Genomic DNA, 11,935 nt, shown 5'->3' on the forward strand with positions numbered 1-11,935 from the left:
AGGTTAGCAAGGAGCAAGTGAACTCAGATGATAACATGGGCAGGAAAAGAACAAAGGTTGTGTCTAAAAACACAACAATCTACACAAAAATAAAAAATTCAAAATAAAAGATTAGGTAATTCAAATTGAAATGTGTGTGACCAACAGAGAAAAACATACTAAGCAGGAAAGATCTTTAAAAAAAGTAGTGCAATCGGCTTTAAATCAAGACCAAACCTATATCAGTAGCTTCATCTGGACAAAATCCCATTACACTTTGCAGGAACTCTTAAATATGAGCTTTTAGCCTTATATTTCCTAAAAATCTTGTCACAGCTTCACTGTGCACTCAAAGCACAATACCTGTATGCACAACAAGCCCGTATATCTCTGACTTAGTGTCTATAACCTAACTGGACCTCTCAGGTCATCTCAGTGTGCTTTCAGTTACTGTGGTCCTGTTCTTTGGAACAAGCTGTCCGCTGAGCTGAGGTCAGAACTGAACTGTTGTATTACACTGGTCCTCAGGAGGTTCTGGCCAGAGCTGCAGCCTTGTCCCAGGAGGGTGATGAACTGATCCAGAAGTCCCACTATGCTGAGGACTCCATTCAGCCCAAATGCAGTGAGCTTAGAACAATCAGTGAAACTGTGAACAACAATCTGAGAGCCAAGAAGGACCATCTCCTCAAAGCCAGGGAGCTACACCACCGGCTGGAGCGGGTGAGAGGACAAACGCATACATGCCTCCATTAGTCCCTTTGTCTTGTGTTGTTTCTGGGTTTTTCCACTTTCATCCTCCTCTGCTGTCCTCTGCAGGCATCAAAGTGGGTTGATGATGGCATATACCTGCTGGCTTCTCAGCCGGTTGATAAATGTCAGTCACATGAGGGAGCAGAGTTGGCCCTGCAGGAGCTGGAACGTTACCTGGATAATGCAGGCGAGAATCAGCTGACAGACCTCAGCACCATCTGGAAAGACTACGAGGCCGTGCTGAACCAGCAGTTTAGGGTAAGAGGACTGACATGTGAGGAGAACACACGTGTTGCATTAAAACGTCACATCGCTGAGGTTTTCGCCAACAAAAATGACCACATTAGTGCTAATGTCTAACATTGCATAATATTCCATCTCAGATTATTGTGTTACGACTTTACTGATGTTGGCATACATTAATAACACATTTAATGGTGACACTTTCCCTGTGGCTTCCTGTGCATCAGGACCAAGTGGAGAAAGTTTTCCAGAAGCAGGCGTCCATGCAGGAGATGTTTGACAAGAGGAGAGTCAGCCTCAAGAAGCTAGCAGCTAAACAAACCAGGCCTGTGCAGCCAGTAGCCCCGAGACCCGAAGCCTTCATCAAATCCCCTCTCAGCTCACCTGGTCAGTCTTCACACGGCCATACATTACACTTGTCATGCAGTGCAGAGCCTTTTCAGACTTTCTGAGGTTTTTGTACTCTTCAGTCTTAGCAATACTTGAAGCCTGATGATGCTGTGTCTAGCTCTTATGTGTACATTACCTGAGACCATGCATTAACAGTCCATTTTCCAATGTTCAAACACAACGAGGATACATAACTTATTGCAGAACAACCTTGTAGAAGGAAATAAAAAATCTTATATTTATATATTTTTAGCTTGAAATCACTATTTTCAGGACAAAAAAAAATTTATACATTTTCTTTATTTATCCTGCATCCTAAAACTTAACCCTTCCATAAAACACATTTACATACAAGATCTTTACACACTCTCCAGTTAATTTATATAGTTTTTCACAGCTATTCTATTAGTCAGTATATTGAAGCATTGACAGTAATAGAAACCACATAACCTCTTTGTATTAATTGTAAAATGTGTATTAAACATGTTGCAAAAACGATGTTTCAAGCTGCAAGCATTACTGAGCTGAAACCACCTTCTTACAATAATAAAGTATTTGGAAACCTTGAATGCAGCTTTTCTAATATTATGCCACATTCCTGGTGACCAGCTAAAATGATCATAGTAGTTATTAACAGTTATTACATCACGTTTAATAAGTTGAAAATCATCCCTGTATTTTCTCATCCCCAGCACGCAGAGCAAAGCTGGAGAAGAAATGCTCAGAGACAGACTCGGGCAACTGTGAAAAAGTGAGAGTCGAGATTCTGTTTGTAAACTGTTGTACAAGTGTTTTCTGAAGAGTTTGTAGTCTGTTGCATATCAAATTTTTCCCCTTTTTTTTTTAGGGAAATGGCCAACTGAAGAACGGAGACAGTAGCAGCAGACATACCTCTCTGTCAGAGGAGGAGGAGAACCTGGCAGTGCTCAGGCGGTGAGGGATCAACACTAACTCTTTCATCTGTAATCAAATTACACAGCAGATGGGCTGTGTGAAAGGGGTTATCTGGGGATCTAAAGCTCCGTGCACCTATCTTATCTGAGTACACCGAACCCCTTACTTGATCTCTCTGCCTTTGCCTTCCTGCAGACATGTTATGAACGAGCTGCTGGAAACTGAGAGGGCTTACGTGGAGGAGCTGCTCTGTGTCTTACAGGTGTAGAATCACTCCACAGAAGGTTTCCTGTCCTCTCTGTTTTTCCTGCTCCGGGTATTTCATATTGCGCTTTTGTTGGTTTGTTTCAGGGATATGCCTCTGAGATGGATAATCCAGCAATGTCTCACCTTATCCCTGCGCCTTTGCAGAACAAAAAGGAGGTTCTGTTTGGCAACATGCCGGAAATTTACCACTTCCACAAAAGGTAACGGAGCGCCATCTGGTGGTCACTGATCATATCTGTGCTGTGTTGGACATCAAGAACAATAAACACATTCAAATTCTTTTTTTGTGTTTTACCAGAACTTTTCTGAGGGAGCTGGAGCAGTACACAGACTGCCCAGAGTTGGTTGGTAGATGCTTCTTAGAGAGGGTGAGTAAAGGGTGAGATAGCCGAGAGACACACATCTAACATTACTGAAGGAAGGGACTGTGGTGCACAAATCGTTTTCATTGCTTTCCCCTCAGATGACAGACCTGCAGATCTATGAGAAGTACTGTCACAACAAACCTCGCTCTGAGAGCCTGTGGAGGCAGTGCTCAGACTGCGCCTTCTTCCAGGTGAACAAATCAGCTGTCAACACATTCATGTTAGCCTAACCCATTTAACATTTTATTGCTTGGGGAAATAACAACCCCCCAAAAGTATTTTAAAAAATGAATTAAAAATCATTTGTATAAATACTTTTTTGGAAACAACTTTAATTCAGTTGCCTAGTTACCAAAAATTGCAAACTGATTTTCCCAGCTTCCAGTGGGAAATTAAAGGCTATAATATTTTAAAAACACAACATTATATAACAACTCAAGTTACCAAGTTCAACACATTTTTCAGTGAGATGCAGTAACTCAAAAGAGCTTTAGCGCTCAGGTGGGCAGAGTAAGAGTTAAAGGGTGTTAATGTTTTATTTGACATCGTTTTCTTTTTAATTACATCAGGAATGCCAGAAAAAGCTGGAACATAAACTGGGTTTAGATTCATATCTCCTGAAGCCGGTTCAGAGGATTACCAAGTACCAGCTGCTACTGAAGGTGTGAATCTATCTGTTGGCCACAAATCAAATAGACTCTACAACTCTTTTTTTTCCAGTTTTCATGTGGTTGCTATGAGCTGCTTCTTCGGTCTTTTTCTAACTTCAGGAAATGCTGAAGTACAGTAAGGGCTGTGAAGGGGCTGACGACCTGCAGGATGCGCTGACCTCCATCGTGGGGATCCTCAAGGCTGTCAATGACTCCATGCACCTTATCGCCATTACAGGATTTGAGGTGAGACATTAAACAGGCCCAGAGTTTATCAGTCACCTAACAGATGCTTGGCATCCACTACATGGACTCTCAGAGCCACCATAACCTACAGTTTATAGTAAAATATCTAGAAGGGAAGAAATTTCACAAACTGACCTGCTGCAAAGGTGCTCAAATTCACTGAGCTGTTTAGAGTGACCCATTTTTCCCAAATATCTGTGAAGGTAGACTGCATGGCAAGGTGCTTGATTTTATAGGCTACACATGTGGCAATGGGACTGCTAACACCTGAATTCAAGGAATAAGAGTTGCCACCCAATACTTTGGTGTATGTCACTGAGATGTCATGGAAGTCAGATAGGTTCTGAGGTGAAATTGTTCTTTTAAATGATATAATAGAGCTTTTTACAATACATGAAGCAAAACTTAAAGCTCTTTTTTTAAAATCAAAATGTAAAATCAGTTCAAAGACTCAAGAAAGAAAGTCTGAATATTTTGTGATATTTAAAACATTAAAGAACTGCACTGCAACAACAGATGTGTGGCCCAGATATGCAAATCTGTAACACTCAAAAATAATGTGCAAACTGTGAAAAATGTGAAAACTGTTGAGAGAAAAGAGCTGATATGATCCTTCGACTTCCCTGATGTCAAAGGATCGAGTGTTAACAGATCATTTGAGATATGAGACTCCTTTTGAATTCCACTGTTACTTTCATCTAGCAGATGGAAACATGAGGATAAGTGACATGAGAGCTTTGAAATTAGGATAAATTAGACAAGTGCTCTGCTCTTGTGCCTGTTAAAACTTGGCAGCCACTTACAAGTGTATATATACATTATTTAGAAAGATATATTTGTCATAATCTTGACACTTCAGATAACTCTGGCATACAGCACAAAAGAGAGATACATTTGGCATAAAGACTGAGGTGTGTGAAAGTCAAACTTGGGCATCTGTAAACTATTTTAGAACATATCCAGTAGGTTTTTGTTTTTAAATTACAGCATCTCTTCCCTTTAACTCGTTCATTTCTCAGGGTAATCTGAGTGAGCTGGGTAAACTGCTTATGCAAGGATCATTCAGTGTGTGGACCGAGCACAAGAAAGGCCACGCCAAGGTTAAGGATCTGGCCCGTTTCAAGCCCATGCAGAGACACCTCTTCCTCCACGAGAAGGCCCTGCTCTTCTGCAAGAGGAGAGAGGAGAACGGGGAAGGTTATGAGAAAGCTCCTTCATACAGCTTCAAGCAGTCCCTGAATGTGAGCCCCTCTAAGGTTGCAAATTGCATTTGATTCTTTTTTTACTGATGTGGTAACAAAGATGCATATTTCTCTTCACTGTTTATTGAACAGATGAGAGCCGTGGGCATCACTGAGAATGCAAAAGGAGACAACAAAAAGTTTGAAATTTGGTGCAACTCCAGAGAAGAAGTCTATATTGTTCAGGTAAATAAACAAAGACTAATAAAGAACAACTGCTGAGCAAATACTCTGATAATGGTTAGATTTGGAGGGCTGTACATCCTTTTTGTCTCAGGCACCAACGGCTGAAGTCAAAACCACTTGGGTAAATGAGATCAGGAAGGTCCTGACGACCCAGCTGGAGGAATGCAGAGGTACATTCATGTATTATGAAAGCCATTATGAAAGTTTTTCTATAACTTGTGCCTTAGCTGAAGTGATGTTCCAGCATCGCTGTTTTTCTCTCATTTGTGTCATTCAGAAGCAAGCCAGCAGAGGGCACCAGATCAGGCCACCCATGCTCCACCTGTTCCCACTGGAACCGTAAGTCTCAGGTAAGTCTGAACTCCCCACCTCATTTCCTTTCTCTCACTGGTGTTACAAACATTTTCCATGTGATCGCCCTTTATAAACTTTTAATAATCAGGGCCAGTTCTTTCAGAAATTGTTGAAGCTTCTCATGTTGCTCTCTTCTCCACTTGCAGCCCATTCAAGACAGGCCAGAAGAGCATTAAAAAGGGAGAAGAGAAGAAAGCCGAGTCATGCAGTCCTGATGTCAATTCCTCCTCTTCTGTAAAGGCTGCAGGGAAAGGTGAGTGAAGAGCGCACGAGGGATACCCGCCTTGTTTCTTGTTAAATTTTAACTTTAACATTTGCAATGCACGTGTTGCATCAACTCTGTTTTACCCTACCTCTGTGCTTTTCCCACTTCTGATGATTGATTTGTGTCTTAACTTCTCATTTCCCAATGAATCAAGTTCCATTTTCCCTACGTATTGATCTTCCCTCTTAACCCAACTTACCTTCTTCCTTAATTCTTTTTGTCCGTCTGTCTCGTCTCCTTGCTTTCCATCTGGGTCAGATGAGGGTGTGACAAGCCCGACCTCAGACAGAGCTGCTGTGGCTAAAAAGCGCTTTACTTTACAGGGCTTCAGTAACCTCAAAGCTCAGAAAGGTAACTGCGAGCCAGAGATTTTCCATAATCCACCTGACATGTCATCTTCTGCATCTGTGAAACAAAAAAAAAGGATTTTTCCATTTAGTGTGACGCAATACATTTATGTTTAATCATCTTAAGACACTAATATTACATCAGTTAGAAGCTGCATCACTCTCATGTCTTTAGGACAAGAAATAATCAGGCTCAAGTGAGTTTGCAGGAAGTTATTGCTATAAATCATCATAGATCATATACAATTATGTTTTTAACCTATTTCCTGTCTTTGTCGCAACTTCTGGGTAAAGCTAACTTCTGACAGCACTCTTTTCACTTTTACCACAAAGACATGAGTGTGGTTTCTTTTAATCCAACTTTCATCAAATTAATGTGTAAGCCATTTTTTTGAAATGTTAGACTGTTGCTCAGTCTGGAGAAAGTATCTGGGGGATTTTATTAAAGCCTTTTAGTCAGAAATGCTGCATGCTTCCCTCCACAGAGCCCTCAAGTACTGATGACAAAAGTTTTACATTACCCATGACAGTCTTCCCATCATCAGGTATCACACAGCTCTAGACCCCAGTTTGATTTCATCCAGTGTAATGGCATTTCCACAGTTGACATTTTGACTTTGTTAAGAAAAGCATGTGAATCTGATCAGGTGTTGAAAGTTATGTCAGGGTAAACAGAATAAATCAGCATGCATATCAGAAGCACAGAAGTGCAAAATCCTTACACCTGCATACTGTATATGTCAAAATGTCTCCTGTGACATGGCACAGCTTCTATTCTGAAATCTTGCTGAGTTCAGCTACTTTTTGCAGGTGCTGTTTTAGTTAGAGTTACTTTTCTACCTCTGTATTAGTTGACTTTTGTTTGTTTTATTAGAGTCTGAGCTGAGAAAGTGCTGTTTTCTATGCCTCCTTTATACCTTTGCTTCATTCCTTTCATGAAAATAGGCCTTTTGAATATTACTTTTTGATAATTATGTCTTTCTTGATTTAACTTTCAACCTCATCTCTTCTTCTTTTTACTTTTTTCCCCCAGGATCTCCCACCAGCCCAGATCACAAGACGAAACGCCAGAGTGATCCCACACCATTTGGCTTTAAAGGTAATGTTCAGCCACTGCATAGCCTCCTTGCTGGGTTAGTTGTTGTCCATAATGCTTAAATACATCCAAGGTCTTACACAGGTTTGGTTGGCTGTAGCTACTGCAGGAAAAGTGATTAGCTGTGTTTCCATTGCCTCCTGTCCCTCAGATGCAGGTCCTCCAGCCCTCCACCTGACCAGAGCCAGGTGGTTCAGCACCTCTAGTCTCTTACAGACAAAGTGGAGAGGTATACTGGCACTAACCTGCCCCAGCTGGCTGTGTCAGGGTGTTTCACTGCTATGAACCTTTTAAATGCAGCGCATTTGTCCTTTCCACATGCCCTTCAAGCTCAGAGAAAATCATAAAATACCCTCTGACACAGAGGCATGTTTGCCTGCCCACTTTATACCTCTGTTTGAAGAAAGTTTAAAATATGAAGTTGCATGCCAGTCTTCACCATCTTGGAGTTTTTCTGTAGTGCATAGTTGTGAATCTGATTGTGTAATCTGGGATTCCTGATTTTAGCCACTTTTGTTCTAACAATGGGGACCTTATCGTGGTTCTTCCACATTCACCACTCTCCCTTCAGGTCACATACGTGTTTGACAGTAGCTGAGGCTGAATGTTGCTGCAAACTAAGCACCCGTTTTTTCCCTCTTCTGTTCAGGCTGGAATAAAGCCTCCCTGTCACTCGATGCCTCAGGGGAACATGACGGCTACTCCAGCGCTGAAGATCCTCTTAACTCTGACCCAGAAGACGAAAATGGCAAGAAGCTGGTGAGTCACTGTATATGACTAACAGATAGCAGGCTTGTAATCACAGTGTTGGTGCTATGGTATTTAGTATTTATATCTAAGGTTACATTCAAAGTTTTCAGACATTCAATATCATTGTTGGTACCATAACACTGCCAGCAGAAACAGAATACACTTTTATGTCAGTGTTGCTCGTAGCTTCAGACAACAGTGATGGAACGATTCCCAGTATTCGTGCTATATTATATAATGTGTGCAAGTCTTTCTGCCATTGTAGAAAAGTATTGCTGTACACTTTAGTTAATAGTAACAGTTTAAAACTGTAAGTACTTGATAAAGTTACCACTGTTGTGCTCGTAGGAGGATCCTGCTGCTGTCTAATACTGATAAATTCAGAAGAAAGACTTCCACAAACAGCTGAAAGCTTAAAGCTGATTTCAACTTTTGCTAACCCTTTGTCAAAACTCTGATATCAATTACTGCTGAGTCTTATTAATCTGAGCTGTCACAGAATGACTTCAGAACTGTCATAAAGTCATTACTTTCTAATAGATCTAAAATTGTAGTGTAAAGTGAAGAAGAGACAATTCAACACGCATGAAACATGATTTTGGGATCTGGGAGAGCCTATGGTAACTAAAGGCATGCAATTGTCTTTTGTATTGTGTGACAAAATCCATTTATGGAATTATCTTAACATGTTACTCATGATCTGGAAAGATTGCTGAATTTCTCTTGAATCTGTCTCTTATCTTGACTATGAACAGTGTGCTGGAAAATACACTGTGACAGCTGAGTATGAGATCGGTGGCGCTCAAGAGCTCTCTGTGAAGAGCGGCGATGTAGTGCAGCTGGTCAAGGAGGGGGATGATGGACAGTGGTGAGGTTACAACCTTATATTATCTATGAGAACTAATAAAAAAAATGTATAATTTAGAAGCATTGGTGTAAATATACTTTTGTGTCTAGGCTTGTGCGTAACTTAAACACATCTAAGGAGGGTTGGATTCCTGCTGCTAATCTTATCAACCTCATTGGAAAATCAAAGTCTTGTCAGTCTCTCACCAGCTCAGGTACTCTAAGAAACAGTCCCAAATAAATCATGTCAAAATCCGACATGCATTTGTTACACCTGTCTTAACTCCTCAATATGGCTGTTTTTCCAACAGAAGGCAGTGGCTCTGGGAACCTCAGCACATCATCTAGCTGCAGTGAGACCTACACGAGCTTCTCTGATATCAAACCCTGAAATACTCAGCACTTTCTTCATCATCAAACTGCCATCATTCCTACATCATGTGGCTATCTGTACTGTTTTGCCAGCATCTGTAATCATGAATTTTGTCAATTTTCCACAGAAAACAGAAGTTACAAAGGTAACTATAGTTTTATGAATTCTAGGATCACTGCCGGTGGCAGTAAACAAAATGTCTCCTCATAGTCTGCAGGTGTTGAAATCTTATATAAACAAAATCATATGCATGATGTGTAGGCTACCTGTGCGTATGCGCTGTAAATAACTTGGTAGGCTACATATGAGCTCTATGAAACTTCTCATGCTGAAATTTTCCAAGTGACCAGCATGACTGGCAATCATCTTGGGTTTCACAGAATCACAATCGTCTTTATAACTTCTGTACTGTTTTACTTCTTCCTTACTGCCAGTGGCAGTAAACAAAGTGGATGACTTAAAGCAGCATCAAGAGGAACAGACATCTTCTAGTCAACCAGTGGCTGGTAACGTGAATCCACAGGCTGACAGAACCTCGCAAATGTACACGGTGTTCCCCAAGATGCCGCTGCACAGATTATGCACAGATGGAACACCCCACATTGCTGTCCAGGAGGTGGCCGCACCCCTGGTAGAGTGACAGATGACACCTGTAGCAGGCAGGCACACCTGCTACTTCATATGCCTGTTTCATCCTGTTTACAGCTCAGTGGGAATGCCCCGGTATGAACACATCTTTTCTCTTGTTCTTTTCATTATAAGAAATCAAGGACAGGTCCCATGTTGCAGTGCCCCCCATGTCCCAATGTTCAAGGTCCTAGCACACCTGCCATAATATTAAAAGACCAGCAGAGCTTCAGTTCTTCCAAAAAGCTCTTCTTCTGAGTTGCCAATGGCAAATACAAACCAGCCACACCTTTAAGAGGGCAAAAGACTAAACTCTGACAATGACAGTCTGAATGACAACCTCCTACCCCCTACTCCAAGGGATGCTTACCTCCCCAACATAGATTATAGATCATTAATTATCAACCTAAAGAACAATTAACCAAGAAAAAACAGGCTGACAGCATGAAAATCAACGGGGCTGGGCTACCAGGTGGTATTTCCATCACATTTTAGCATATAGGATCTCACCCTGTGTGGCATATGAGGAGACATATTTGCTTTGTTTTCCTGCCACTGGCAGTCATGAGTGAATGAAACAAAACTGCATTTTTTTTTTCATTTTTCTAACCTCTCAGATAAACTGCACATTGAGAATGTTATACATTTACTGTGAAGGAACAAAACACATGCATATGGTAATTTCACTGTATAGATCTGTCATGGAGACAGAAGATCCACATGCTGATAATGTAATAGATGTATGAATGGGCCAGCAGGACTGATCTCAGTGAATGCATCTATTTATGCTCACACTAAAAGCAGGGAGAGGTTAGTGGACAACAGCTGTCTTTGTGTTCACATGCACTAATTTCCCCAGGAGTTCATATTTTAACTCTGAATGAGAAAGAGGGCAATGTCCACTTTCTTTAGCTTGAATGAATTGTTCCTGAGAGCCGCCTCTCTGTCCACTTTTTAAAAAAATGTTTATTTATTTGAATGAAGCACCCACAGATATTCATCCACTCTTTAATTTTATTGTTGTCTGTAAACTCTCCTCCTGTCTGCTGTCAGTCTGTCATTAGAAACCTGTTCTGTCACCAGCTCTCCAGAGTTTGTGTGTGTGAGCTTTTGTCCTTTTGCTTTTGTCTCTGATAGCCTGGTCAAACTCTTTGTGCATTTTCATATATGCTACAGTTTTACAAATGTATCCATGTGAATAATGGGAGATCACTGTATAGGCTAACTTATTCCCAGCAGAGGGAAAATGTTTGGAATGTAGATATTGTTTATTAATATGTGTCTGTCATGATATGTTTGTTAAAGGAGATGCTATATTGTACATTAAGTATGGTGATGTCACTGCTTTGTGACTTGTCCAGTTTTTTTTTTTTACATAAATGACTTGTGACAATTCACTTACCGTCTCTCTCTCTCTCGGTGCTGAGATGTAATCTGAAGGCTTCTGTTTTTGATTTCTGAATCATCCCGAAACATTTCTGTAGAAACAGCTGTGGTCGTAGGCTACAGAAACAACAAAAAGCAAGAAATGAAACTGAAACAATTTAACGGGTTGCCAGGTCTTTTCATAGCTTTCCCCCCAGTAAATAAATAAATAAATAAAACAAGCAAACAAACAAAAAAATCGTAGTAAGGAACTAACATACCCCTTTCATTGAAATGTGGTATTTGACACACACACACACACACACACTATTTACGGGTTTTGGAACCCCATAAGAAACTTTTCTAAAATAGTATTAAGGATCGTTTCCTTAGACAAAGGGTTGAACCGTGAACTAATATAGGTTGCAATGTAGGCTGCTTTTGCCTCCACTTTTTTCCCAGCCAGAGAACATTTTTTTTATTACTCATTTTTTTTTAAAACACCTTTAAAAAATACAAAATATTGTATTATTATCGATTAATATCATAGCTCTATAGTAAATATTCACCGGAAATAATAAACCGATAATAAATCTTATTTGGTGAGCAGCCAAAGGTTAGTTAGTTTGTTTTTTTCTTGTCGGGTATTAAAGTGAAGGTAACCTAAATGTTTTTAAAACTATTAAATAATATATATATAT

At 40.4% G+C, this 11,935-nt stretch overlaps 1 protein-coding gene and 1 long non-coding RNA gene across 9 annotated transcripts in view; one reads left to right on the plus strand and one right to left on the minus strand.

The window, feature by feature from the left end:
- Window positions 1-11,266, plus strand: part of mcf2lb (mcf.2 cell line derived transforming sequence-like b) — a 41,788-nt gene extending 30,522 nt beyond the window's left edge. For 5 of the 8 annotated variants that reach the window (XM_025903862.1, XM_025903861.1, XM_025903863.1 and 2 more), the window contains exons 11-33: window positions 508-699; window positions 796-987; window positions 1,200-1,359; window positions 2,055-2,113; window positions 2,210-2,295; window positions 2,452-2,518; window positions 2,608-2,723; window positions 2,822-2,891; window positions 2,987-3,079; window positions 3,458-3,550; window positions 3,659-3,784; window positions 4,804-5,025; window positions 5,119-5,211; window positions 5,303-5,381; window positions 5,489-5,561; window positions 5,712-5,818; window positions 6,089-6,181; window positions 6,663-6,722; window positions 7,211-7,276; window positions 7,923-8,032; window positions 8,779-8,891; window positions 8,981-9,084; window positions 9,181-11,266. In XM_025903862.1, the coding sequence (XP_025759647.1) occupies window positions 508-699; window positions 796-987; window positions 1,200-1,359; window positions 2,055-2,113; window positions 2,210-2,295; window positions 2,452-2,518; window positions 2,608-2,723; window positions 2,822-2,891; window positions 2,987-3,079; window positions 3,458-3,550; window positions 3,659-3,784; window positions 4,804-5,025; window positions 5,119-5,211; window positions 5,303-5,381; window positions 5,489-5,561; window positions 5,712-5,818; window positions 6,089-6,181; window positions 6,663-6,722; window positions 7,211-7,276; window positions 7,923-8,032; window positions 8,779-8,891; window positions 8,981-9,084; window positions 9,181-9,260 (2,454 nt within the window). In that variant the 3' untranslated portion in view covers window positions 9,261-11,266. The remainder of the gene's footprint in view (window positions 1-507; window positions 700-795; window positions 988-1,199; window positions 1,360-2,054; window positions 2,114-2,209; window positions 2,296-2,451; window positions 2,519-2,607; window positions 2,724-2,821; window positions 2,892-2,986; window positions 3,080-3,457; window positions 3,551-3,658; window positions 3,785-4,803; window positions 5,026-5,118; window positions 5,212-5,302; window positions 5,382-5,488; window positions 5,562-5,711; window positions 5,819-6,088; window positions 6,182-6,662; window positions 6,723-7,210; window positions 7,277-7,922; window positions 8,033-8,778; window positions 8,892-8,980; window positions 9,085-9,180) is intronic. The other 3 variants (XM_025903860.1, XM_013275326.3, XM_013275327.3) reach the window with 3 other exon arrangements.
- LOC109197559 (uncharacterized) lies at window positions 4,821-11,508 on the minus strand. The gene is made up of 3 exons (XR_002058610.2): window positions 11,272-11,508; window positions 6,030-6,235; window positions 4,821-4,952 (listed from the first exon to the last, which is right to left on the minus strand). It is a non-coding gene; the product is annotated as an uncharacterized LOC109197559 (long non-coding RNA).
- Between the last annotated feature and the right edge of the window lie 427 nt (window positions 11,509-11,935).

The sequence above is a fragment of the Oreochromis niloticus genome, linkage group LG16 (genome assembly GCF_001858045.2).
Source record: "Oreochromis niloticus isolate F11D_XX linkage group LG16, O_niloticus_UMD_NMBU, whole genome shotgun sequence".
Classification (NCBI taxonomy): domain Eukaryota; kingdom Metazoa; phylum Chordata; class Actinopteri; order Cichliformes; family Cichlidae; genus Oreochromis; species Oreochromis niloticus.